Source organism: Trametes versicolor (assembly GCF_000271585.1).
Source record: "Trametes versicolor FP-101664 SS1 unplaced genomic scaffold TRAVEscaffold_12, whole genome shotgun sequence".
Lineage (NCBI taxonomy): Eukaryota > Fungi > Basidiomycota > Agaricomycetes > Polyporales > Polyporaceae > Trametes > Trametes versicolor.
Window position 1 is genome coordinate 1,876,275 of NW_007360332.1, and position 26,333 is coordinate 1,902,607.

The following is a 26,333-nucleotide window of genomic DNA, read 5'->3' on the forward strand; positions in this document are numbered from 1 at the left end:
CTCGCATTACTCAGCCATGGACTATCTGACCTTATGTCGATTATGCTCCCTTACTCAGCGTTACTCATCGCTCAGTCAGCGTCCTCTGGATGTCACATGCCCTCTTCCTATACGCTTACTCATCGTCCTCCCCAGTAGTATATAAGGAGGACTCTGCAGGCCTCTGCTCTTCAGTCGTTCTCTCACAGACTGAAGAGTAAGTCCCATACTACCTATGCTTCCTTACATGTTTACTTACTAGTACTTGTAGCCTCTCTTTGTGCGGCTTACAGGTACAGTACTATGCAATCATAGTCGTTCTCTCACAGACTGAAGACCTCTCTTTGTGCGGCTTACAGCCTTCCAGGTTCAGAGTTCATCACTTCTATCCACGCATCTCTACCATCCCAAGCCAGACACGCACGCAACACTCTCCCTGACGCTGATTTGGACCAGACCATTGTCGTTCTCCGCTCACACTATCACCGTGCAGGCCAGCGGATGCTTGATGGCATGTTACGTGCCCTGGGATACCACATCACCCGTGCTCGTATTCGCGAATCCTTCCTACGGGTAGATCCAGTCCGCCGCGTTTTCGAGCGCATTAGAATACGGCGCAGGGAGTATCGTGTTGCGGGACCGAACGCACTCTGGCATCATGACGGTCAACACGGCAAGTTGCTTTATTCTGTGCAAATATTGGGTACTAACTTTGGAACACCAAAACTACAGGTCTTATTCGTTGGGGCATAGTCATTCATGGCTTCATCGACGGCTACTCCCGCCTCATAGTAGGGTTGCACGCAAGCAATAACAACCGTGCGGATACGGTGCTCAACCTCTTCCTCCAAGCCGCTCATCGCTACGGTGTTCCGTCCCGTGTACGTGGCGATCATGGAGTCGAAAACCTGCGTGTGGCCGAGTTCATGGAGACTCGACGTGGTCCAGCCCGTGGGTCATACATCTGGGGCCGGTAAGTACTACTAATACTATTCTATGGATGTGTAGTAGGCTTAGCATTTTTGCTTTCACGCAGAAGTGTGCACAATATCCGTATCGAGCGGTTGTGGGTAGATGTCACCATGCAAGTTGGCGCTAAATGGGCCGACTTCTTCTCTACACTCGAGCTTCATCACGGACTCGACATCAACAACGTCTTTCACATTTGGCTTCTTCACCACCTCTTCCTGCCTGATATCAATCAAGAACTCGCTTTCTTCATCGAGTCCTGGAACCAGCACAAGATCACCATCCGGGGTGGTCCGAGCCGCTCGCCCGCAGATATGTTTGGCTTCGACATGCTCGTCAACGGTGTCCGCGGCGATGCTCTCGCCTCGCTCGATCCCATGGATGGTGAGGAGCTGGAGGTATATGGTGTAGACTGGGAGGCGTTACATGACGATGGGCTTCGTGCAAACCACGCATTAAATAATACACACACTGAAGGGTGGTCCTCGTGGATCGGTCAGGCGGGCCCTCCTCCTCCCGCGCATCTCAATGAAGTCAACGTGGAAGCCCCCGAATTGGAGGAGGAAGAGAGGTTGTCTGCAGTTTTGCAGCCTCTGGTTGCTGCTGCCGGCCGAATCGATACCGTTGCTGATGCGCAGAGTCTTTTGAATAGGTGGGCTACAGGTCTTGCGATTACAACTGCGTACTACATGCATTACTAGGGTACTTCAAGGTCCTGTAGATCACAATATGTTCTCATACACACAAACAGCACTCAAACCGCCGTGTACACAATGTCTCATGAAACATGACCTGCATGACCACGTACCCACACGCGAACAGAAACATAGTCCCTGTGTTTTACGTGCCGCAACAGACCTTTGTGACTATCGCGAGCCCTGTAAGGAGAGCGACCGCAGAGCCTCCGCGTCCTAATGCAAGCGGTTGTATACCGCCCTGAGCCTCCCACGCGAACATGAACACGCCACGACGCGAAGGGCCGGCCGCGAAATAGGGAGGCCAACACTTGCCCGTATGCGTGCGCTGCCATGACCCGAATCAACACGACACCCAATATGCCACAGAATACGAAGACGTACCTTGGGCGTGCGCGATCAGCTGCCAGTACCTGCCGATCTGGCTTGAGGGTGCACTGTCGATCCCACTTGTCACTGCCTCTAACGAGTCACAAGGCCGTAGTAATCATCACCGCCATGGCGAGCATCTTTGCGGAATTCATCTCACCCTAGCCTCTGCCTGATACATCCCCGCATCACTGGTATGCTCACGTCTGCGTGAACGTGAGTCTCTATCCCGCGAGTGTAACGCAAGGCCGGCCCGGACAACTGAAGCCTTGCGGGACTCGTGCTGAAGTGCACGCTGCACGCCTCGACGTTCGTCGCGATCGCGTCGCCCATGCCCGCGGCGAGGAAGCGCGCGGGCGCCTTCGAGATGACGTTCGTGTCAACGAGCACGATGTTCGGGTTCTTGTCGAAGAAGGTGCAGCAGTGGAACTCGCCGCTCGGCCGGTAGAGCACGGAGAGCGCGGAGCACGGCGCGTCCGTCGACGCGGTCGTGGGCAGGATCGCGACTTGCAGCACGAGCCCGTCCGCGACCGTCTTCGCAGTGTCGATCGTCTTCCCGCCGCCGAGCGCGATCACGAAGTCGGAGGAGCGCGAGCGGCCTAGCGCGCTCAGGCGGTCGATCTCTTCGCGCGAGGCTTTGCCGCCGAAGATGGCGCGGTTTACCTTGAAGCTCGCGCCTTTGAGGGCTTGCACGAGTTCCTTCCCGGCTGTGTGCAGAAGGTGCTTTAGCGAATGGGCGCGAGCGTGCATGCTTCGTGTCGCGTACCGATGTTCCAGACGATGTCACCGCAGAGGAGAAGGGGCGCTTTGCCGAGGTTGCCGAGGTTGCGGACGCGTTCGCGTGTCCATGAAAACGCAATGAGCAATGCGTAGCTATTATGAGCAGTTGACTAGTTCACCGGTCAGCTTTCCAGCTCCCGGAATGATTCGGATACGTGGAGGAAAGGGTAATTTTTGGCCGTGGTGCACAGGTGAGTTGCTACTCGTGATGCCGCGCGCACAGTCCGTTCGTTCGAGCCACCAGAACCGAGACCGTCCGTACACCTGAGAACAGCGTGAGCATATCGTCTATGCTTGTAAATCAAGCTGCGGGACGCACATATCAAATGGGCCGCCGTTTTCATCCGGCTCAGTTCGCTCCTGTGACTGCACCACGTATCTTGAACCACAGAGGCCGCGTGTCTGCTACAACCGGTGCGCGTGTTGGTCGTGGCAGAATGGTCCAATCGTCCTCATAAGAGGACATGTTCTCGCCATATGCAGGGTTCGCATCGAACGTGCCCTGTGCACGGGTGACACCCTGTATAGCGTGAAAGACAACGGTGAGCGTGTGATACCCACAGCCGCTGGATGTGACAGCGACGGAGAAACATCCGACCCATCGAGAGGATGGAGGCGCATGAAGCGAACGATGCACACCACCCAGGGGTAAGCACGCCGCGAGGGGATGGGGCATACGACCCGCCATCAACACAAATCGAGCGGGACACGATTGCGAGTGTCGTCTGTGGCGCACGTCACCCCTCCTCACGTACGTACACACTCCCTCGTGGTGTGCTGATTGGTACATACCGCACGCCGTCCCGAGGTCGCTGCTGACTCGACCCGAGTTCCGCTCGAAGGAGTGCCGGATCGTGCGTGTGTGTGTGCGGCGGACGTCTTCTCGTTTGCGGGCTCGCTTGGCAGGGCGCGCGCGCGAGGGATGCACCCGCCCGTCCACTGGCTAGCGGTGGACGTCGGTGGTGGACGATGGTAAGTATGTGGTGTCATGGATTCATGCGCACACAGCTCACCTTCCTTGCCCCCTCATCCTCGTGACAGCTCTCGATACTGAGGTATGTCCCTTGCCTCTTGCAGATTCGTATACCGATCCTCAAGCTCGTTTTAGAGAACATAGATATTACCGTGACCGACGGTAAGTGCCGGATCGTGCGTGTGTGTGTGCGGCGGACGTCTTCTCGTTTGCGGGCTCGAGGCTGCCAGGCGCGCCGAACTCATGATACATCTTGGAATGAAACATAGAATTGGATATCTGCAAGTTCGCCGTGTGCGCGTTGAACGTAGAATGGTTGAACGTTGAACGTAGACGTCGAAAGGGAACGTGAGCGTTGCTATCCGAGGCCAGAATGTGGAAGTGAGCGTGGGGGGTGAAACCTGATCAGATATCTAATCTATCCTCGGCTGCGATCTTATTGGACCTCAGTCGGACCTCAGTCGGACCTCAGTCGTACCTCAGCGCGACCGCAGTCTGGCCTCAGTCTGTTGTCAACGCTCACCGTCAACTCGCACACATATTCATCCTGCAAAGGCAATCTTTACACGCTACTGCATTGTCAAACCGTGTGCATGGCCACACTTCAAGGCTGTATTGATATGGTGTAAGCCTGCCATATTTGGGCATACTAAGCGCTCGGAAAGTTGGGAGTTGGAAGTTGGGCTTGCATCTAGATTAAATGTACAACTCCACCGCCATAGAATACGTTACAAGAAGAATTGGTGCTCAGTTTGATGGGGCGCTATCACTATCTAGTTGTGACTACAGTGGCAGTGGCAAGCTTTCATTCCGAGTCCGAGTCGCGTTCCAGCTAGTCACTCCCGACACACACACCTGTTTGAACAATCATTGGAAAGCTAACTTGATAACAGCACAAGATACTTGGAGGAAGTCTTCAGATATTCCAGCCGGCATCCTAGCTCGTACTAGAATGCAGATATCGACAGACCCGGGCTCCGGCGGCGCATGCCCACTTGGTTCAAGTCACGGTCCGATTCTCCGTCATCCTTCTCGGGAGCACACACCGCCACGTTTCGATTACGATCGGAAGGTTGGGAAGAAGGAACAATTCGAAGCACCCACCTCGCCACCAGGTCACTGGAACCAACCACCATCGGCAACACTTGTTCGCTTCCTGAGCGCCGGCCTGCGAGGTTCGCCCCTAGTCAGCCCCTGCCAACTCCCGGTGTATAAGACGCCCTCCCCTCGCCTATAGTCTACTTCCCTCACACCACGACGTCTCTTCCTCCCCTACCAAGAGTGCATTATTCACTCGACCATCATCTGTCCCCCTAGGCACATAGGACGGGCGTTGATGCGTTCACCCGTGCTTCTCCTGGTACACCGCCGCTTTCTTCCATCATTCGCTTCATGCTGACCTTCGTCTACAGACATGTGCTCTCAAGGACGCCTGCGGTCTGAGCCCCGCGCTGGACCTCCGGGGAGGGAGGACTTCGCGGAAGCGACCTTGACCCGCCGTTGCGGTATGTCGCTGCCTTGAGCTGCTCGGAGCCTGTGCTGACCATCTGTCGCAGGCGTGACTCCTCCGACATACGCACTGATGTTCTCCCTCTCTGTTCGGATACTTAGCTCGCACTCAGGATACGGACCTCGGCCGACATGAAGACGGCCCACGGCGCTCGCAACATCGACTCCGAAGACCCCAGGTTCAAACTTTCAAGTACGATATCCGAAGGTCGACACTTCGAAGACTAGCATAAAAGGCCCGCCGACCGACGCGGACCGGCGATGTAGTGTATGTAGATCACGGGGGGTGCAATGGGGTATTTCCCGGGGATAGCGCAGGCCTCATCGTGGCCCCCGGGTCTAGTACCTGCCCTTAAGGCGGGGAAGCTAACTGCGCGGCGAGTGTTCTGTATTCCGGTCTGTCAATGATCAGCCTTCTGTTCTTTACTATGTGTTTTGTTCCAGAGAACTTCCTTGAGTACTGGTAGTGTCGCCATCGTGTGTGATCGCGCTCGCGAGTAATATTGGGGTATGGCGTATCGCTCGCTCGGAGGAGCTCGAGACGACAGATATCTTACATATCTAGCGACGTCTCATGGACAGACGTGATCATTAAAGGATGACCCTAGTCATCTCTTGCAGAGCACGCAAGTGAGTAGTAGACAGCCTCTGTGGACCATGCCCCGTCGGTAAAGCCATTTCCGTCGTTGACGGAACGCCCGCCGTAGCGCTCTCCATGTATTCGGACTGCCAAATGCCCTTGTCCGTGTCGTAGTGGCCATCGGGACTCGTGCCAACTACTGGTGGCAGAGATGGCGAGGGTGCTTTGATATCGATGATGTCCAAGCCGTCGATCGTGCCTATCGAATGCAGCTGTATCGGCTATACCGCGTCCGCGTCAGTGAGGGTGCCTTATACTGGAGGACTGAGTCGCGTACTTGCTGTATATGCCCTGGTCGGCTTCGACTCAGCGAGGATGTGGCGTTCGAGTGCGACGCGCCTACGGGGGAGAAGCTGAGTCCGAACAGCGCATCGCTATCCCGCAGCAACTCGGCGGAGCCGTTCGGGCGGAACGCGCGGCGGGAGTGCAGACTGTGACAGCGTGGGGGTGAGTGTTTGTAAGGCGCGAGAAACCGGCCGGATGGGCTTACGCTGCGAGGAGCGTGATGGCGTATACTGCGAGAGCGTAGTTTAGCATGTGTACCTGACATTCTGGAGTGCCATGCTTACGTTTTGCGCCAGCTATGCCGAAGAGAGCCCAGACGGTACTGTATGGGCGTGCAAAGGCCTGTTGGCGGAGAGGGTCCAGTGTTAGGCAAGAAAAAAGAGGCTCCGAGTTGGCCTAGCGATCCTACTTACCAGTATCGTAGTCAGTAGATCGAAGATGCTAGATGAGCGGTATCAGCAGTCTGTGTAGTGGAAACGAGAACGTATAAACTGTACGGGCGTACCCATTGAGAAGTCCTGGACATCGTACGCCCATCCGACAAGGTCAGAAGGGCTCATGGCACAAAGACAGAGACCGATATGCGTACCTGTGTTCACGGAGTACATCATGAGGACGTCGATCATGTTATCCGTACTGGATAGATGTATCAGTAACCCGGTCGACGCCCTCAGCCAACCGAAACAATAAGATGCGCACCTGCTGAAACCTGTGCGCTTGCGGCGCAGGATGCTGATGAGCGACGCCGTCAGCATTAGGTCTGAAGCCATCGCCAGACAGAACGCGATCGGCAGGAGGCGCTGCGACGTGACCAGAACAACGATTAGGGCTGCAGCGGCGATCGCGAGCTTTGGGGTAATGTGGCTCGTACCAGAAACATTGGCACCGGGAGAGCCGTGTTTTCTGGCGTGGAGTCTGCAATGAATCTGAACGGAGAGCTCAAACGTCAGGCGAGCGAAGGATGTATGAGACAAAGGCACAAACTCCATAACGGTTCCCGCTGAATATTGTGTTACTGAAGGGCGGCGGAGGCGAATACTGTGGCGGCTCACCTATGAAGATTCCTGTACGAGGACCATGACGCGGTCGTCAGCGTCATTAAGTATATTCTGCAATTATGTAACACTTGCCTAGCTCTGCAACGGAGCACACACACTATGAAATGCGATTAGGAATGTGGACACGGCAGTTTATAGATGCCTGAGTAATATTCACTCACTGACAGCACAACTACTGCTCGATACCGAGGCTCAAGCAGCCATACGCGTCGCGCGAAAAAGCTTATAGCCGATGTTCACTCTTTAGAGAGGTCGTATGCACAAGTGAGGAGTAGAGCTTACCTTTGTGACACGACCATTGTCGTGCCCTGCAACGCCGCCACGTAAGAATTATCCTCGCGGTTTCAGGCTCAATGATTGTACGCACCGCTACAGAGGAGAACAGCTGCATAGACGTCAGTACACCAGTCCCCTCGCTTCCCAGAACTGTACACTGACATCGGTAGACCTACGTCGACGTGCCTGCGCATCAGAAATAGCACCTGTGAACGGAACTTGCACCCGTACTGACCAGACACCGAGCGCGAGGTCTTGCGGGTGGAAGTAGTTCGTCACGAGATAGTAGTAGCTTATGGGAAAACAACCAGTCGGCGAGGCTCTGGCTGCTTTCAGAGCAGTTTACGCACCATACATGCACGGAGAGCGCGCTTGACGCCATTTCGAGGCATCTACGGTGACAGTGAGGACAAGAAGTCGAGGCGTGTGAGGGAGGCCCAAGAATTCTCACACTGCGAGCGCAACCTGCTCAGCCAGAAGATGAGTGACGTTCTTGTGGGAGCCGGGGATTTTGCATACCAAGCCTTTGAGCCATGGCGAATCATTGGGGAATAGCCGCGCATATCGGTACGCCTGGTGGAGAGTGACGCCAAGGAGGCTATCACATATGTCAACACGCCTTCCGTGGATGAGGGCATACGGAATACGCACACAAGTCCTATGAAGGTTGCGATCAGGAGCGTACCCATTGTGCTGCCGATCGACGGCGACTGTATCAGGGAGACGTCAGGTATCATAGCGGTGGCGGCATCAAGCTGCGGGAGAGGCACGAGCATGTCGACTACAGGGATCTGGAGGCGCAAGGACCCTCGCGCACTCTCGACTACGGTCCAGATTAAGTATGGGAGTGGAGGAAGCCCCCGAGGCTACATCAACATGCTGCTCCCCAAGATAGGTCAGTGAGAAGGCGACATGCACCGCCGCGGCGGCCACAACGCTCGTCGGACACGAGTTCCGTCGATATCGGGGATGGTAGTCTGAGCGTCTTGTTGCGCGTCGCGTGGTAGGGTGCGATGTTGCTGGTAGTATACTGACTGTCGCATGGGTAGGAGCGTCGAAGATTCAATCCGCCGCGTCGTCTGACACGCGTGAGTTCGAAAGCGTGGTTCTTTCCCAAGGCTCGCGCACCAAACATGAATCTCGTTTCGTCCGCCGGTTAGGGCAGCTAGCGCTTTCACTACAGCTCTCGACCTGCATTCGAAGGATGGTGTGGAGGTTGAGCGTGGTCAGAAGAGGACATGCGGTGCTCACCAACTATCAGTGGCTGAGAACCATCCAGGCGAGCCACGGTCGTGCGATTCTTTCAAAGATGCGGATGAACGCCTAAAGCGTCCTCCACTACCGTCTATCGAAGTCTTGCACAAGCGCTGAGGGAGGTGCATAGGGGGCCCAAACTAAGGCATATCTTCTCATACACTGCGTGACTTGCATCGATATCGGTGTCTGTGCCAGGAGAACATCCGTCTCAGGAGCGCGCGTCATGTTCGAGAGCCGAAGGCGCGTTTATGGAGCTCCGCGTGTCTTTGCGGCATCTATTAGCGTGATTGGTTCTCCACTCCGTGGGGGCTCATCGACCGGAAGCAGGGCTGTGATGTGTCCGCAGTGGGAAAACCTACGAGGTCAGACCACTGCGGGCAATTCGGCAGGAAGCAGGTGGCCTACCTTGACATCGACGGCCCACAGCCTGAGATATCAGACACGAGAAGTCACCTAGAAGATATCAGACAGATGAGCACGCCACCCTCATCACGTTGTTTGACGTAGTCATCGGGTCGAGGCAGGCGTCGTGGCGCACAAGATCAAAGACACGTAGTTCACGGGCCCACCCTGCGATCCTGCACCTGAAGCGTTGACCATGCCGTTGACCATGCAGATGGGAACTACTTGTTTTATGGCGAGAATGGGTTGCTGAGACACAGATTCCAGGATAGACATCTCGTGGTGGAGGACAGAGAGAAGCACTGAAGTGCGTAAGCGCCGGTAAGAAGTGGGCGTTACTTGGGTGAGTAAGCTTGCTCTGGTCATCGGGCGTCTCTTTGATGCGTGCAAGAATACAAGAATCGTACATATTTGGAGGTGGGTTCGAAACAGTCTCTTGTGAAGGACGTGCATGAACTGACTTGGCGTATCAGGTGTATTTGGACTATTCGGAATATTTCCTAGAGGTGACTTCTTGCCCGCGTCGCCTAGGACTCCAGGGTCGGCGAGATGACTTTGAGCTCCACGACGTCCTCGCCGTCGAGCGTGCTCGTCGAACGGGTCTACATCGCGTAGCGTAGCGTTCGTATCAGTGGGTTAGGCCGCGTAGCACATTAATGGGAGCACCGAAAGGCCCACCTGATGTACGTTCAACTGTTGCGGCACAGTGTTCGAGCCCGAGTGCAGAGCTGCCCTCGCCCGCTGGGGTAGACTCAACCCGAACACGGCATCGGTGTCCTGCTGGGGCTCTCCCGGCCCGTGCACACGGAAACTGCTGCGCGAGTGCAGCCTGCGGAGTGGGTTGTGTGAGCGCCGGCTCTAACACTACATCGTCCGCGGAGGAAACGAACTCACGCCGCGAGAAGCGTGATAGCGTATACTGTCGAGGGTTGGCGTGAGCTCAGCACTCGGCATCACGTGAGAGGCGTATTGGTAAGGTTGCGCGTACATTTGGCTCCAGCTATGCCGAAGACGGCCCAAATGAGGCTCATTGGCCGCGTAAAGGCCTGAGGGATGCGGGTGAGGCCAGTCTTGAGGCCACAGTGTCGCAAAGGTTTACTCACGAGTACTGCGGTAAGGAGATCAAAGATGCTGGCAGTGCAGGGTACAGGTGGTCAGCAATGTAAAAGGATACGGTGACGATGATGCAACGGTACCCATTGAGGAGGCCTTCACATAGAAGTCAGTACGGTGTGTGATACACGACGGTGATACGGGGACCAAAATGCGTACCTGTGTTGACTGAGTACATCATGAGTACGTCTATCATATTGTCCGTCCTGGATTGATATGTTAGTACGCCGGCCTTCACGATAGATGATGCGGTCGGGTGATGCTGCACGGCTCGGACGTACCTGCTGAAGCCTGTCCGTTTGCGACGCAGGATGTGTATCAGGGATGCTGTCAAAATAAGGTCTGCACCCATGGCCAAACAAAACGCGGTTGGTATGGCCCACTACGCCATGATTAGTGGAACGATCGACGCTACAGCCATCATGCGTACCAGATGAGCCTTATTGAAGGGGCTATCTGACAGGACGCTAGACGGGAAACGACACATGAGCCGAACCCGAATTGAACGAAGAAAGGGACAAACTCGGTGATGGTAAACACTGTGGCCAAGAAATTCTGTTACTCGACGGTAATAAAATCTAATAGTGCCATTCGAGTTCGCTCTCACCAACGAATACACCTGTATGTAGTGTTGCGTGTGGTCATCAGCCAAACTGTAAAGTAACATTCTAGTAGTTTTGAAACTGACCTAACGCAGCTAGGGAGAGTACACACTACGCAATGTGTTGAGACCATCTTCGACGCGGTCGTGTCTAAGTGAACGGAACTTACACAGAGAATGACTACCGATCGATACCGAGGTTCAAGAAGCCATACACGTCGGGCGAAAAAGCTTGAGTCAATGATCGGTCAGATATATCCTCCAATTGTAGGGTAATAGAGGTTCACCTTTGCGACATCACCATAGACGTCCCCTACAAACAACAGTCACTGTCGGAGCGCTTTCTAGGATTCATAGACGTACTGCGCACGCACCGCTATAAAGGTATAGGTCTATCATAAATGTCAGCAAATGGATCCGCATGCTACGTTCACCGGTGAATTCGACTAACATTGGTAGACCTGCGACGAAATGGCCGTCTCATTAGAAACGGCGAACCCGAGTCAGTGGACTTCGCATACTCACCACATGTTGTCGGAAATAAGGGCTTGTGGACGGAAGTAGTCGGCTATTAACCAGTGATAGCTGGTCGGAGAACCGGTAAGCTTCCGCATAGCCATGACTGGTCTTTCGCATGAGATATCGCACCATGCGTGCACCGTCATCACACTCGAAAGGATTTCGAGTGACCTATGGTTTTGGTAAGGAAAGGGAATTGAAGTGTGGCAGGGAAGATTTAAAAAGATCAACATCGCTCACACAACGAGCGCGACCTGGTCAGCATGAGAGTCAGTCATCTGGCCGTGAGGGACGGGATCATTCGTACCAAGCCCTTAAGCCACGGGGAATCGTGGGGGAAATTACGCGCATATTGATAAGCTTGGTGGAGAGTGACACCGAGGAGGCTTACTTGCGTGTCAACAAGCCTGTCGCATATCACAACATATAGATACTCACAGAATCCCTATGAAGGTTGCGATGAGGAATATTCCAACAGTGCCGTCAATTGCCGGGATTTTGGTCGAATAGGCGTCAGGGTTAGCCGGATTAGCCTCAACATGCACGAGAGGTACGGCCATGATGAGAGATGTGGACAGGAGAAAAACGGACACCCCTCCCCTCGACGCCTACCACTAGGTTAAGTATGGGGTCGTAAGCGCACCCGGGGCCGCATCGCCATCATGGAGATACCATCGCTCAAGAAGTCAGAAGGGAGCTTCCTCTGCCATTGTTGAATAAGCTTTCGGAATCGTAGTCAGCGGCTGTCGGGTGTAACAGTATAAGGGACGTAAACTCCGACTCACTCGTGCATGACATTGTCATGCATGTGGGTGTCGAAGCTGAGTCTCAGCGAGCATGAAGTCTGTCGAACTTGATGTTTGAAGTACGCGTACGAGTGAATAGGTGTGCGAGGGTTCACACATCTGGCGGCACGCATGAGTTTGGGAATATACTTTTCTTCTCCGTGGCTCACCGTATATGCTCTTATTAGATATCCTTCCGCCTTCCGCCTTCCCCCTTCCGCCTCCCATCATATGCACCTGTCACATTAATCTTGACATTCCGGGGTGATTTAAAACTCAAAGCTGATATGAAAATAGTCATGGCCTTAGTAGGCAGAGCGTACACGTATCTGTCAGACGACTGTTAGTTGTGGTAGTGGTTTCGGCTGCGGGTCGATGCGCCACAGACGTGGCCTATGTTCGCTACCTACAATGGTCACTCTTGCGGTGCTTACCCCGAACGAGCTGCGTGGCTGAAGTGTCAGTTACAGGGTGTATACCCCAGATTCTTGATATGAAGGCATCTGATGGCCATTGTAGATTCTGATATATACGTCAATACTTTGCATAGAGCGAATGGTGAAGTTGCAGTGGCCTCAGTGCCAGCGCGCAGTACTCACCTTCTATCAGCGGGTCAGCCACCTTCGCATCTATACACAAGCCGCGTAAGTGTTCCAATGGTGTGGCTGATGCACATGGTACTAGGTCTCTCCGCACGTTGCGCATCTATCGTGCTTGGGTAGCTTCCATTTCATTGGCGGCGGGGGAGTGGCGAGAATAGGGTGAGGTATACCTACCTGGGGCATCCGAGAGTCGGTAAACGTAGCAGGGTTCGATAAGTTGCTACGGAGATCTTGACATCCATCGAGGCTCTGCACAGCACACGCTAACAACTTGCAGAGGTATCATGATCTCGTAGTGGAAGGAGCAAGCACGAACTGGGCGAGCGCGAGCGAAGCTGTCAGTGACAATGATGTGCCACAGAAATAATGCTTAGGTAAGCATCACCGTTCATATCGTGTTCGAGTGCAATGACATGCATCAGGCTCTCCTCACTCGCGCTGTTACTCCTCTTCCCTCGAATCACGCTCGAGGACTGGCTTATGCACCATAATTCACCGTGATATATTCAACCAGAACCTCCGACCGCAGCATAGCCTGTGCCTCAACGCAGTAGTAAGGGCGCGCATGTACGGTAGGCAAGATGACGATGAAGAGGGCGAGCCGCTGGAGCCCAACTGGCCCGATGCCGTGTTTTCGTGGTGTATGCGTCTTCAAGAGCGCACAGACATCGCCAAGATGGAGCAGGAGTAGCGGCTGCGGTGGATCGAGCGATCGATTCCTGGGCCGCTCGAGCGAGAGCGACGAGGAAGAGGAAGAAGACCAGATTCTCCGACCGCCACTGCAGTCGCACGACAACGATCAGATCACGCATCGGCGGGATCGCGGGAAGATGGTTCCCCCTGCACGCAAAGCCGGAGAGTCGCACTCGCAACGAGCACGTCTTAACGCCCAGCGACCCCGCGGACGCGCGTGCAGCTCTGCGGCTCTCCAAGCGGTCCGTCTGCACATTGTCCTTTCGTCGCCGCTCCGACGAGACCTCCGGCGAGGACGTGACGTGCATCGGGTGCTCGCGCGGGGACGACGGGAGCGAGCTGGGGCAGTGCGATGAGTGTCAGACGTGGTATCACCTGCGCTGTGTCGGCTTCAAGACCATCGGCGAGCTCGGGCGGGAGGAGGATCCGTGGTACTGCGACCGCTGCCTCAACATCCTGCCAGCCTTGCCGCTCCCCGAGCCGACCTTCGTACCCACGGACGACCGGCCGTCTGCTCCCATCTCCCGACGCGACTCGCTTTTTCTCCGGAACCCGCTCTTGCTAGAGTCCCCGGCACCACATTTGGATAGCGACACAGGAGCGGGGACGCCGCGGACTCCGGTGCGAGGAGGCGATGGGGACACCAGCAACGCCAACCGCACCTTCTCCACGCGCTCCTCTTGGGGCGACTCTTCACGCGCAGGACCATCTACACCTGACTCGGAGTCGTCCGCGAAGGCCGTGCGGGTGTACCACACGCCCGGGCCATTCGCACTAGAGCGCGACCAGCTTGACCCAGAGACGCCGTTCGACCCGACCACAAGTGCTCGCGTCTTCCCTACGGTCGTGCAAACTGCGTTGTGTCCATCTTGAGTATCAGGTACATCTGCATATTTCCCCAGTGTCTTCTCAAGGGGAAGGAAATTGCGACAAGAGGAGCTCACCACAGAACTTTGAAGCTCCCAGATGAATACTAGCCATGCGTACTGGGACTCGGAGGCCGCATTGAGTAATATGATGGTCGATTGCCTTGCCATTTGGTGGAGGCGTGGTTCGGGTGCTTCCCCGCGTGCCGTATTGCCCACAACGAATATATTGCACCGATGCATCAAGCATAGCACATCAAGTGCATTGGCGCATAAATCAGGATATACCGAGACTTGGAAGCGCCTCCTGCCAAACCTGTGAGGCTGACGCGCCGTGCGCCGTCGCATACAGCTTCTCCCTGTCACCGCTCTCGTCTACCAGAGCGCGCAGCATGCCCTTCTTGACCGTGAGCAGCTCGCTCGGCTTCCCGAAGCCGACCTGTCCCAAAATCCCTCCACCAATCATATCCGGATGTACAAGACATAGCACAAGTGAAAAGGCGACGGGCACCGCCGCGGCGACGAGAACAGTCCTCGCATGCAAGTTGCGTCCAGAGCGGGGATATGCACGAGGCTCAACGAGCTTGAGTCCCATCCCTTTCCCGTGTTCTGCCTCCCCGAAGTTTCGCATCAACATTTGACCTGCAGTCAAGTCGTGATGTGGAAGATGACTGCGGGTCTGAGAAGCTATGCAGTACTCACCTCTTGTCAGCGATTGAGAATGTACCATTGTTGGAGCTTATATGATCGCATCAACTATGTTCGGGAATAGCGCATTTCACTGCGCAGGCGTACAAGGAGAGAAGTATCTTTGGAGACCCCGCCCCGCCTTCTAACAATGCTCTTCGGCGTTCTCGGGATACCGATCAGTATCCCGAAGTATCACTCCTTCTCCCAGTGTTGAACGTGCTCCGCACCGTCTAGGGCAGGGCGGGTGAGATGGTTTTGAGCTCTATCACGTCCGAGCCGTCGATCGTGCTCGACGAATGAATCTATGCCGCGTCGGGTGGTATTCATATCAGTAGGTATCCTGTAGATAGGTCGAAGTGACGTGCAGCTCACCGGGACCTGGTGTACATTCACTTGGCCCGAACAAAGCGACCGTGCGGCATTCGAGTCTGAACACGGCGCTGCTTTCGCCCGCCCCGAGTCCATGGGTAAGCTCACGCCGAACACGGTCTCGCTGTTGTGCTGAGCCTCGCCAGGCCCGTGCACACGGAACGTGCTGCGGGAGTGCAACCTGTGGAAACATAGTGGGTAAGTATTCGTAACTTGGCGGCGCTGGTAGGGCCGTGGAGACGCGCTCACGCTGCTAGAAGCGTGATAGCATATACTGGCAACGGGTGTGTGAATAACGCGCATGGCCGGAACCGCTGAGCACTGTGCTCACGTTTTGCACCGGCTGTCCCAAAGACGGCCCACAGAGTGCTCTTGGGAGACGCAAAAGCCTGTCAATGAAGATTGCCGGGAGAGGGCAGGTGAGTGATCGTGATACGGCTTGAAATGTGTATCCGACATACGAAAACTGTGGTGAGCAAATCGAATACGCTGGCGGCGCAAAGTGCGAGGAGTCAGCAAACGGTGTGGGTGCGGAGCGGTTGTGTATTAAGAATACCCGTTGAGTAGGCCTGCATGCCGATTGTGGTAACGGTCGGAACGGGCGTGTGGGACACATATTGAAGTGCGCACCTGTGTTGACGGCGTACATCACGAGGACGTCGATCATGTTGTCCGTGCTGAGCAGGCAGTCGATGGCCCGCGGTGTCAGCCTGAAGGCAATCATGTCTGAGGGATACTGCGAGTCCCGGACGTACCTCCTGAAGCCAGTCCGTTTGCGGCGCAGGATGCGGATCAGGGACGCGGTCAACATGAGGTCCCCAACCATCGCCAGACAGAACGCCGTCGGCACGAGTTTCTAAGACACGCCGGGAAAAATCGTCAATGTCGTGTCCTCAGTGACTGCTGCCAATAAGACATGGTGCGTACTAAGTTTACCCTGTTATTGGCATCGTTTGTGATAAACCTAGGCAGGGATTTCAAAATTCAGCAGACACTTCAGCTGGCAAAACGTGTAGCACTAACCCTATGCCGGCTGCCGCTACCGCATTAAAAAGGGTGTTATTTAGTGGACATGGGAATGAACATTGCATTCTTACCGATGAAAATTCCTGTATGAGGGCCGCGGTGCGTCCATCAGCGTTGAGATTTGGCTTATTTGAGGAAGCGTGAACTTGCCTAGCTCAGCTAGAGACAAAATGCACTGCGAGATGAGGTGCGTACGAATGTTAGCTACGGCAGTGTGTCTGTAGTAGACGAATGGACACTTGCGGAGAGCATGACGATCGGTCGAAACCGAGGTTCGAGGAGCCATGCGCGTCGGGCGAAAAAGCTTCACAAATGTTGACTGAGCGACGAATCTTGGGTACGCCGAGCGAAGCGAGCAAGGTTCACCTTTGCGAGACAACCATTGTCGCTCCCTACAAGAAACAAGGCATTGTCAGCAGTTTTCCTCTAGGAGTTAGCCGTTTTACGCACCCCTATAACGGGATAGAGCTACATGAATGTCAGTACACTAGTCTTCTTTCTTGATTAATGATACACTAACACTGATAGACCTACGACGACACCGTCCCACATCATCAAAAAACAGAGCTGAAAGAGCGAGCGGCGGAGGATTGCGTACTTACCATACGCTGAGCGCAAGGCGTTGAGGTTGGAAGTAGTGTGTTATGAGGTAGAAGTAACTGGACGCAGCGCCAGTTAGGTAAGCTTTTACGCAACCTGTTCAATATGCAGAAGAATTACGTACGATACGTGGATGGTCAATCCACTCGAGGTGAATTCGAGCAGCCTAGTCAGCCAGTGAATGTGAGGAAAGTAACTCGCCACGTGCCAGAGACGAAGAGCGTGTTTGCTCACACGGCAAGTGCGACCTGTTTACCAGGGGAATGAGTAGTATGATCGCGAGATATCAGGATCGAGCATACCAAGGCTTTGAGCCACGGAGAGTCGTTTGGGAATAACCGTGCGTATCGGTACGCCTGGTGGAGAGTAATGCCTAGGAGGCTTGCGGCGCTGTGAACAATCATCCACCATCTGAAAGAGCATATTTCTGGCGTACATAAGCCCTATGAAAGTTGAGATGAGGAATGCGCCGAATGTGCTGTCGAGAGACGGGAGCGGTGGCGGAATCGGATATATGCCAGTGCTAGGATCGGCGGCGGTGGAGGCGGGGTTGACTTGGACAAGAGTGGCGACCGGCATGGTCAGCGAAATGTGAACTTGAACGCCCTTATCTCAACGCAGCGTTTCTTAAGTATGAGAGTAGCAGACGCTCTTAGGTTGCATCACCATCACAGTTAGAAGGGGGGTCGCTCCTACCTCGACTAGATCAATCTTCAAACCCACTTGAAGTAAGGCTTATTGGATTTATCAGTACTTGTGGCGGTCATTGTGTCGGGTCCCGTACAATCTAGTAGTAGTGTATGACGTGTATTCAGATGAGCTCATCTAGGCATACAGTCTCTTGAAATTGAGGTACACGTACAGGTAGGTTCTCAAGGCACCCGGCAATGCGCATGCGGTTGGTAGAGCGTATTATTATGCGCTACGGCCCTCTTGAATTGAGAACATCAGCACTGACTCCGGAGGCGCGCAAAAGCGGCCAAAAGAGCTAGATAGTATCAAGAATGCCGTACCCATCACAGAATCCGATAGATATATCAGCTTCCTGTTTGACGGGGGTGAGCATCGTAGTCGCGCGCGAGTGGGCACTGCTCAGTGCTCACCTTTCGGAAGCGACCCTCGAACTGATAACACGAGGCCGAGTCATGCATGCCTTCTAACGATGCTGATACATGATCTTAGAGCGGCTCGCCCTTGTCCTGAAAAACGCCCATGCACAGCATCGCCAAGAACATCAGCTCAAATGATACTTTGACAGCATCTGAGTGGCTAGTGTTTTTATGACCGGGGGCTGGAAAAGAGGATTGAGCGGGTATATCGCGGAGCCTCGCGGGGAAACCTTGTGCATTGCGGGACCGGAGAACTGTTGACTTCCCGGTTCACACCTACCAGCATTCAATACGCGTGCTTATTGGGCGGTTTCGAAGGGTATGCCATCTTCAAGTAACTCGACACAAATATCCGCATTACGGGCACCCTCGAACGGGCGGCTTTACCAGCTATACTTGGAGTGCAAGCTGGCGAATGGTTTATACAGAGGTACAGGCGTATTCGCAGTAAGCGGTCTCTTGAGGCGCCAGGCCAAGGAAGAGGTGAAGCGGAGGGAGTGAAAGTACTGGTTCAAGAGGAGTTGCCGTACCGACAGGCCTGTTCATGCGATATGCCCGATTACGCTTACGTCAGTCAACCCACGTACAAATCGTCTTCGGGCGTCTCCCTTCTTCCGAGCTCTCACCCGCATGTCGACCTCTCGCGTTCGAGGACGTGCTCACCACAAACCATATTTCTGTGCAGCTGGGACCTCTCGTATCATGCGAGATGGAGCACATCAAGTGCACATAACATTCAAATCAGGGTATACTGAGACTTGCGAAGCGCCTTCTGCCGAAACTACGAGGCTGACGCGCCGTTCGCCGCCGCGTACAGCTTCTCCCTGTCCCCGCTCTCGTCCACCAGCGCACGGAGCATGCCTTTCTCGTTCCCAAGCAGCTCGCTCGGCTTCCCGAACTCGACCTGCCCCATGTCAACAAAGTCAATCCTGATCAAACCTATGAGGTGTGGCGCGAAGCACTTACAATGCGTCTGGCATCGAGGACCATCTGCAGCGGAAGATCAGTCGGGGTTAAAGAAGGGTACAAGGAGAGGAGAGGGGTAGACGCACGATCTTGTCGGAGTCCATGATCGTCTGCAGGCGATGCGCGACTGTGAGTAAAGTGACGTCCTTGCCGAGCTCAGTGCGGAGCGACGTCTGGATGATCGCGTCCGTCTCGTAGTCTGTTAGCCGAGGTCAGCTTCGTCCACTCCTCGCTCATCTGCACCTCTACGTACCAATAGCAGACGTAGCTAAACGAGCGAGGATCAGCAGCAGAATCAATGCTTAGGTCGCGCCGAACACGCACCTTCGTCGAGAATGAGCAGCTTGCTCCGCCGCACGATCGCGCGCGCGAGCGCGAGGATCTGCCGCTGCCCGACGGACAGGTTCGCGCCGCCCCCTGCGATCTGCGTGTCGAGCGTGATTCGCGACGCGTCGCCCTCGGCCTGCAGGTTGAACAGCCCGGCGGAGCGCAGGGCGTCGTTGAGGACCGCGTCGGAGTGCTCGGAGAACGGGTCCAGGTTCTGGCGGAGCGTCCCGCTGAGGAGTTCCGGCTGCGGGGTATGTGTTAGTGGGTGTTGGGGGATGGGTGATGGGGGAGAGAAGGGTGGGAGATACGGACCACTTGGGGGATGATGGTGATGGCAGAGCGGAGGGCGTCGAGGTTGAGCGCGGAGGTTGAGAGTCCATCGTAGATGACGTTTCCCTCGGTGAGGATGCACCGTAGCAACGCGAGCGTGAGGGAGCTCTGCACTCAAATCAGAGAAGTTCGGAGGCCACGGCAGAGATCAAGACATCAAAACGTGCCTTCCCGCTGCCCGTACGTCCGACGATGCCCACGCGCTCTCCAGAGGCGACCTCGAACGAAATGTCTTGAAGTACCTTCGGCCCATCCTATAAGCAAAGTCAGAAGGTGATGGGTTCACATCGTCCCAATCGTGTACGTACAGGAGAGTATCGCGCAGAGAGGTTCTCGACTACGAGGTGTCCGCTTGCAGGCCAGTACGCGGGCGGCACACCGTCAGCAGTAGACTTCGGCTCTTGTTCGATGGAGAGATATTGCTGTATGCGTTCCAAGCTGCAGAGAGAAAGCTTCAGCATCTATTCTCGTGCTGCTCACTCCAGGTCGCACTAACCTGTTACCTGAGAACGACCGAATCAAGGTTAGAACAGCTTCCGGTTATACATTACTACAACGTACCGTGAATCTCGAAGGTGTTGAAGACCCTGACCACGGCGAATATCATCCCACTGAACGCGGCTGCGGCGCAGTTATTCAGATTTTCTGCAGAGACTCAGAAACGAGGAGGATCTGGACTCACTGGCCATGTTGAGGGAGAAGCCCGTATTGGAGGCGCTGAGTCGGGAACCGTAGACGAGATACGCGGCAAGGCTGCTCGCGAAGACGTTTCCGATGAAGTCCATACGCGTGGAGATCCACCTGAATCACGATATTTCAGCGGCCGCACAGCGAGTCAGTATGCTGGCCAGACTTACCTATTGAAGTGCTCGTGGATGATGTTCACTCTGCTATACTTGTCCACGCGGACGGCGAGCTCCTTCCTAAACGCCTCCTGAGCGCCATAGGCCCGAATGGACGCTATAGCCTATCATCAGGATATGCTCTCTCCGTTCAGTGGACTAAGGGAATACGTGCTAATTCCGCTCAACGCATCGCCGAAATGGCCGAGCACGGGCGCCTTCGCGTTGCTCAGCTCCCGCTTGGTCGAAAGTTGCCCCTTCATATACACGTTCCCGAGGAAGCCGCCCAGTGCTGCTACCGCAATGGCGGGAGCGAGGAAGATCGGCGAGATGATCACGATGAAGACGACTTTGAGTGTCATGTATACGGTCCGGTCTATAAACAACTGAGAAGATGCGGAGATACCGTCGTCCACTGTGTGCGTTAGTAGTGAGCAGCGAGCCGACACGAAGAGCTGCCGTCGTGGGGCCTTACCTGTCTGTATGTCCTCGGTGCAACGCGTGATGATTCGGGCGGTCGGTGTCCTATCCAGCCATCTAGAGACGGTGTCATGAACGCGTTCTAGGAAGAGAAGTGCTACGGCTTTGCATACCTGAGCGTGGTGCCGAGCACAGAACGGATGAGCTTTTGGTGAACGACCTTGGAGGCCCTCATTGTCCCGTAAACGAACCAGATAACGAAGAACACGACCATGATCATGCTGACGACGATCATAGATGTGTATCGTGTCAGGTAACTGCGCTAGATGAGTATACCCGCACGAGAGCTCTGGCTCCAGCATCAGCACTCACTGGTGTAGAGAGACTTCGCTAGCCGGGTGAGTCTCGTATTGGGATGCCCAGTGGCCGAGATACCATGCCTAGCACGTATGACTTAGAATGTGCGTGTATCATGTAGACGAAAGCGGCGCTCACCTGCACGTTGATGAGGATATGGTGGGAGCTTTGGCCGACGATGTAGACGATCCAAAACAGAGCCGGTCGGTTTGACGTGTTACCGATCCACAATTTGACTATCAGAGGATCTGAGTTCGTGCTGATGGAAGGAATCTCAGAGCGCGACGTACGTGCCGTCCACCCAACGTGCCCCACTTCCATCTCCTCATCGACGACGAGCTTTCCGGCACTCTGCTTCGCCACTGCGTCTTCCGACTCCTTGACGCTCGCTGATTTCTCGGCCTCCTCGATTTCCTTGCGCTCTTCTGTGACCTCATTAACGAGATGCGAGTCTTGCTCGAGAACCTTGGCGAAGGAGCCTTGGCTCAAGATGCGCCCGTCTAAGCCCATGTCGACGACGAAGTCCGCAATTGGGCTGACTAAAGCGATGTTGTGCGTCTGGTGATGATAAGGATTTGGTCAGATACGGCTATCCCGCTAGGATTCGAGGACGTACGACTATGATGATAGTGCGGCCTTGGAGTAGATCGCCTTTGAAGCACCTCTCTACGATCCATTTAGACGTGTGTACGTCGAGCGCCGCGAGGATCTTGTGTAGAGTTGAGCGTAAGTACATGAACGTGGCCACGACCTAAAGCGGCTCACGTCGTCGAGCAGAAGGATCGCTGCAGAAGAGTACACCGCGCGAGCGAGCGTAATCCGAGCCTGGAGCTACTAGTTAGCATCAACGCACTTAAGATGCGCCGACAGGCCTCACCTTTTGTCCGCCGCTTGATGCGCAAGGTGAGCGATAACTTCGGTGACAATGGCGTGTAAACGCACCTCAACGTTATACCCTTCTCGCCGACTTCAGTCTGATCGCCAGCATCGAAGAGACTGAGGTCGGGCTTCAAGGCACACTGATCGATAACTTCGAGCACCACATCAGGATGAGACGTCGCCAGAGAGAGAATGCATACAAGGCTTACCCTTATCGTATCGCGTCTGGTCGAAGGTAGCTCCGAAGACGATATTGTTCTGCAGCCCTGTCAGGCGCTTCATTATGCAAGCCGGAATTGACATACCCTGATCGTGTCGTTCTGCACCCACGACTCCTGCGCTGCGTATGCGATACCGCCCTCTCTCGGAAGACTTACGAATGAGTCTGGGCCTGACGGTATGTAGTGCAGCTCCCCTAAGCCGACACACATTTAGAGTGAGTATAGGATCGTGCCATCCCAGAGCCTCAAGTGCGCGGCTTACCAAGAAGCGCCATGAGCAGCGATGTCTTCCCCGACCCAGTCGGACCAACAATCAAGTTGATCCTCCCGCGCTGGAAAAACAACTCGTCGTCTACGCTCAGCAAGAACCTCCGTCTGCGCGCCCCGCCTGATGCATGCGAGAGCGCTGCATCTTTGGACCAGGTGAACGAGGCGTGGCGGATGCCAATGACATCTACTACTCGGTCCTGAGGGACCGTGTCAGACAGCACCTCCCATTCCTCGGATTCTTTGTTTGCCGCAAACTCGTCAATGAGCTCCGTCTGCTACAGGATCAGACAAAGTCAAGCTGATAAAAACTGCACACCTACGTTCCAAAGGAAATTGGAAATGCGAATCAAGGAGACCAAGGCTAGATAGGACGTTGAGCGACACGTCGTCCGAATGATCAAGGAGGCTACGAACCTTGCGTCGTCATAGGCAGTAGGATGAAGGATCCCTGCATCGCCCGGCGGAGCATGTCGAACACTTCCTCGACATATCAGCCATTGTCTCTGCGCCCTCGTCTTAATGCGAATGCTCACCCGTCATCGAGGAGAATACCGCCGACGCTATAGACAGATTAGAACGGACTTTCCAACATCGCATAGTATTCACCTGTGAGTTCCTGCTTCATGATCACCGTCTAGAGAGAGCGTCAGTACATCTACTCGGCTTTCCGAATGCGTACTCACATATGTGAAGAACGTCAACAGCATGATGAAGTGCGGCAGTGCGTAGCTGGCAAATCGTCAACGCTGCTTGACCTTGTGCACCACTGCTTATGAAGACTCACTTGCAAAGACCGATACAGGCAGTGAGAATCTTAGTCTTGCGCACCACGACGAGCTCTTCTTCGCGCTTCTGGTCAAGTTGGGCAGCGGTGCGACCTTCCCATCCAAAAAGCTTGATCATACGTATGCCGCTCATCACTTTGAAGCGAAAGGTCAGATATGACGATGGTTCTATGGCCTATTTGATACGACGGAACACTGACTCTCAGTGACAGTTTGCACACGCGAATCCGTCTTAAGGGTCGCATGAATGAGACAAACGTGGAGCAATGTGAGACGGAGGAAGGCGTACCCGTTTCATCTTCTCAGCTTGTAAATTCTTGACATTCTTGGCTAGGTATCCTGGTAATGGTAGCGTGCACGCCGTTATGAGGATACCAACAATACCGCTGGAAGCGTGCAACGTCAAGTATGGTGAGTAGTTCGCACAGATGAATCACTGACCTCAAGCCGAGGACCCTATAAAGGAAGACGGTGCAGAAGACGACATGGGCCGGCATCTCAACCACTGTATCGGTAGAGCGCAAGAATGAACATCACGTGTGAACATACATCCAAAATGTGAGAACGTACTCCAGAATATGAGCAACATGCTCAGGTCGCTCATGTTCTGAAGGTCGCCGGAGACGAGGTTGTTGATCTTCCCGATGAGGTGAGCGCTCCCCTCCGCACGATCTGCCTTCGCAGCGTCGGCACTAGGCTCCTTTCCTTTTCCTTTCGTCTGTGCGGTGGAGTCATTGGCATTCGCAGCTGCGTCGTCATGCGAGTCTGGGCTCTCGACAAAGGTATCCTCGGAAGCTTCTTGGCGAACGTCGTTGGAGTCAACCTCCGTCGTTCCTGCCTTTACGCGAATGCGCAAGGCGTGCTCAAAGACGAGGTCCGTGATGATGGCCCGCACACGGATACTGATACGAGTCTGTTACGTACAAGTCCACATCAGCGCTGCATGCGAGGGAGAGCGGAGGAGAGATACTGCTCACGTCCTTGAAGTCGAGCCACTGGATCAAAATATCCCTCGTTGCAGTGCCGAAGAAGAAGAGGGCGATCCAGAAGCACGGTCGGACCTGAGCACCGGCTCCGCCCGTCTCCATGTATCTGTCAAGACCAGAGGAGTCACTCAGACAGCTGCTTGTGCGGAATGCTGGCAAAATACTCACGAAAGGAGCTGGTTGACACTGATAGGTGCTCCAAACGATGCGACGGCCTGAGTGTTCTCGTAGGGTCAGATGCGCGGAAACGGTGCGTAGAGTGCTCACCATTATGAAGTCGACGAGAGCTACTACGCATAGTTGTTTCCCTACATCATGCAACTACATTTAGCGATACGAAATACCCCCGGGACGCGAAGCAGATACGCACCGAACACTCGCATCAGGCCGAACGCAAGGTGCCTGCGGGACTTGGATTGAAGAGGATCCAAGTACTGTTGTGCAGTAGCTTGTGAGTGCCTAAAGATCGCGTATCGATGTGTGTAACGTACAGGGAAGCTTTTCTGCCTGAGGTGCGTCAGATAGTCATACTCGGGCAGTGGCGGAAGCATTTCGTAGGTGAGGCGCGGAATGCGCCAAGCCCGCCAGACGATCGACTCCACAAAGCCGTACGAAAGGAACGAGAGAATGGATGCAGTCTGCTCCGTCGCAACGTCTATCTATTCGCATCGGCGGGTTAATGACCGCGCCTCGGCAGAGCGCAAAAACCACTCACTTTGATATTCACGGGGGTGTACTTTCTCGGGGTGAGGAGCGGGATCCCCACTCCCCCAAGAGAGAGCAATGCGATCTTTGCCCAGAGCATACTGCCCTCAGCTAGGTCGGCTGGAGACCCGTTGAAAGTAGCGAGGGGCCATACGTCGCGATACACGTAGGTGAACCACGTGACGGCGAGGAGGAGCGATGCGTGCACGAACGCACGGTGCTCCAGAGGAGGGGGCGCCAGTATTGCCAGCAGCCCCAACACACCGACGTATCCCTGCAAAGAATCCGGTTTCAGCCCCACATAGAAGAAACGAACTCTAAGGCATACATAGAGTGCGAATTGTGCGATCTGGATGACCGGTTCCGAACTTTTGTGTATGCCATCGCACCATAGATAGGTAGAGGCTGAGATACCAAGCAGGCTGAGGGCGACCAGAAGCTGAACCAGTCGGCAAACGAAGATCACAGTGCCGCCAACAGACTTTAGTTGTTGCCTCAGGTACGTCCTGTAGGCTGAGTCGTGAAGATGCTCCGTTCCAGTAGGGCTGTCTGTGTCTGCTGGCAGTTTAGCAAGCCTGCCGGGGTACGATTCCGCGAAGCCAGCTAATAAAACGACCACAGAAAAGCCCGCGCAATAGGCGGGTATGAGAGCTGTGCTCGTCCAAACGACAGACCTGCGAAGGACATGTAAACATCAGTCGCTCGTTCATTCCATCCAAGCTCGATACATACATGCCGCCGCGTCCAAAGATGACTACGATCTGAGTATGGAGAGACAAAACACAACCACGGCAGTCAGTTAAGAAGGACGATGTTGGTAGCGACTGAAACACGTACCTTTGGGGTTGAACCGCAGTACTTCAAGTGACTAATTACGATGCAATTTACAGGGTATTCAGGCCCCCACCCGTGCGAATCCCGAGCGAACGGAGCGCGCTGTTACCTATTATCATTCAACGACCGTATCGTGCCATGATGGACCTTGAAGATGTCTCTATAGCCTCGAGGCCTTCATCGGCTTCGTTGAAGACATGTCCGGCATTTGAAGCGCGTGTACCGCAATGTGTCGTTGTAATGCGT

General features: G+C 54.7%; 7 protein-coding genes across 7 annotated transcripts in view; 2 read left to right on the top strand and 5 right to left on the bottom strand.

Moving 5' to 3' along the window:
• The window catches only part of TRAVEDRAFT_174507 (uncharacterized protein), a gene marked incomplete at both ends in the record, with an annotated part of 8,361 nt that extends 6,712 nt beyond the window's left edge, over positions 1-1,649 (top strand). Inside the window, 2 exons of the mRNA XM_008045721.1 lie at positions 316-656; positions 1,016-1,649. Of these exons, the coding sequence (XP_008043912.1) occupies positions 316-656; positions 1,016-1,649 (975 nt within the window). The remainder of the gene's footprint in view (positions 1-315; positions 657-1,015) is intronic.
• Positions 1,650-2,168: 519 nt separating this feature from the next.
• On the bottom strand, positions 2,169-3,136 carry TRAVEDRAFT_52821 (Dehydroquinate synthase-like protein; the record flags this gene model as incomplete). The annotated part of the gene is made up of 4 exons (XM_008045372.1): positions 2,169-2,719; positions 2,779-2,885; positions 3,014-3,056; positions 3,112-3,136. 4 exons carry the CDS (start codon positions 3,134-3,136, stop codon positions 2,169-2,171), a joined length of 726 nt encoding a protein of 241 aa, XP_008043563.1.
• Positions 3,137-5,865: 2,729 nt separating this feature from the next.
• On the bottom strand, positions 5,866-8,309 carry TRAVEDRAFT_52822 (uncharacterized protein; the record flags this gene model as incomplete). The annotated part of the gene is made up of 16 exons (XM_008045373.1): positions 5,866-6,135; positions 6,192-6,345; positions 6,405-6,429; positions 6,484-6,541; positions 6,613-6,640; positions 6,705-6,717; positions 6,789-6,835; positions 6,899-7,102; positions 7,540-7,565; positions 7,625-7,642; positions 7,696-7,705; positions 7,769-7,825; positions 7,884-7,925; positions 7,985-7,998; positions 8,053-8,131; positions 8,185-8,309. 16 exons carry the CDS (start codon positions 8,307-8,309, stop codon positions 5,866-5,868), a joined length of 1,170 nt encoding a protein of 389 aa, XP_008043564.1.
• A 1,410-nt stretch (positions 8,310-9,719) lies between these two features.
• Positions 9,720-11,985, bottom strand: TRAVEDRAFT_52823 (uncharacterized protein; the record flags this gene model as incomplete). The annotated part of the gene is made up of 16 exons (XM_008045374.1): positions 9,720-9,794; positions 9,871-10,021; positions 10,087-10,111; positions 10,181-10,238; positions 10,296-10,323; positions 10,389-10,401; positions 10,465-10,511; positions 10,587-10,687; positions 10,736-10,772; positions 11,270-11,298; positions 11,358-11,367; positions 11,432-11,491; positions 11,555-11,596; positions 11,666-11,679; positions 11,733-11,811; positions 11,864-11,985. 16 exons carry the CDS (start codon positions 11,983-11,985, stop codon positions 9,720-9,722), a joined length of 891 nt encoding a protein of 296 aa, XP_008043565.1.
• A 1,392-nt stretch (positions 11,986-13,377) lies between these two features.
• TRAVEDRAFT_52824 (uncharacterized protein) lies at positions 13,378-14,378 on the top strand (the record flags this gene model as incomplete). Its single annotated transcript, XM_008045375.1, has 2 exons — positions 13,378-13,499; positions 13,598-14,378. The coding sequence occupies 2 exons, from the start codon at positions 13,378-13,380 to the stop codon at positions 14,376-14,378; spliced, it is 903 nt and encodes a 300-aa protein (XP_008043566.1).
• Positions 14,379-15,291: 913 nt separating this feature from the next.
• Positions 15,292-17,635, bottom strand: TRAVEDRAFT_52825 (uncharacterized protein; the record flags this gene model as incomplete). The annotated part of the gene is made up of 14 exons (XM_008045376.1): positions 15,292-15,363; positions 15,434-15,611; positions 15,680-15,704; positions 15,762-15,819; positions 15,892-15,919; positions 15,987-15,999; positions 16,061-16,286; positions 16,907-16,924; positions 16,977-16,986; positions 17,059-17,115; positions 17,181-17,222; positions 17,291-17,304; positions 17,359-17,437; positions 17,493-17,635. 14 exons carry the CDS (start codon positions 17,633-17,635, stop codon positions 15,292-15,294), a joined length of 963 nt encoding a protein of 320 aa, XP_008043567.1.
• A 1,311-nt stretch (positions 17,636-18,946) lies between these two features.
• Positions 18,947-25,987, bottom strand: TRAVEDRAFT_40231 (multidrug resistance-associated ABC transporter; the record flags this gene model as incomplete). The annotated part of the gene is made up of 36 exons (XM_008045242.1): positions 18,947-19,069; positions 19,132-19,155; positions 19,218-19,330; positions 19,456-19,702; positions 19,771-19,896; positions 19,956-20,042; positions 20,097-20,226; positions 20,343-20,409; positions 20,471-20,589; positions 20,646-20,748; positions 20,806-21,045; positions 21,106-21,167; positions 21,224-21,367; positions 21,423-21,490; positions 21,546-21,965; positions 22,024-22,116; positions 22,173-22,232; positions 22,346-22,437; positions 22,496-22,544; positions 22,592-22,701; positions 22,770-23,049; positions 23,098-23,138; positions 23,384-23,411; positions 23,461-23,506; positions 23,562-23,697; positions 23,763-23,793; positions 23,852-23,948; positions 24,004-24,067; positions 24,133-24,475; positions 24,540-24,654; positions 24,717-24,763; positions 24,792-24,835; positions 24,919-24,982; positions 25,040-25,207; positions 25,264-25,527; positions 25,928-25,987. The coding sequence occupies 36 exons, from the start codon at positions 25,985-25,987 to the stop codon at positions 18,947-18,949; spliced, it is 4,305 nt and encodes a 1,434-aa protein (XP_008043433.1).
• Positions 25,988-26,333: the final 346 nt, after the last annotated feature.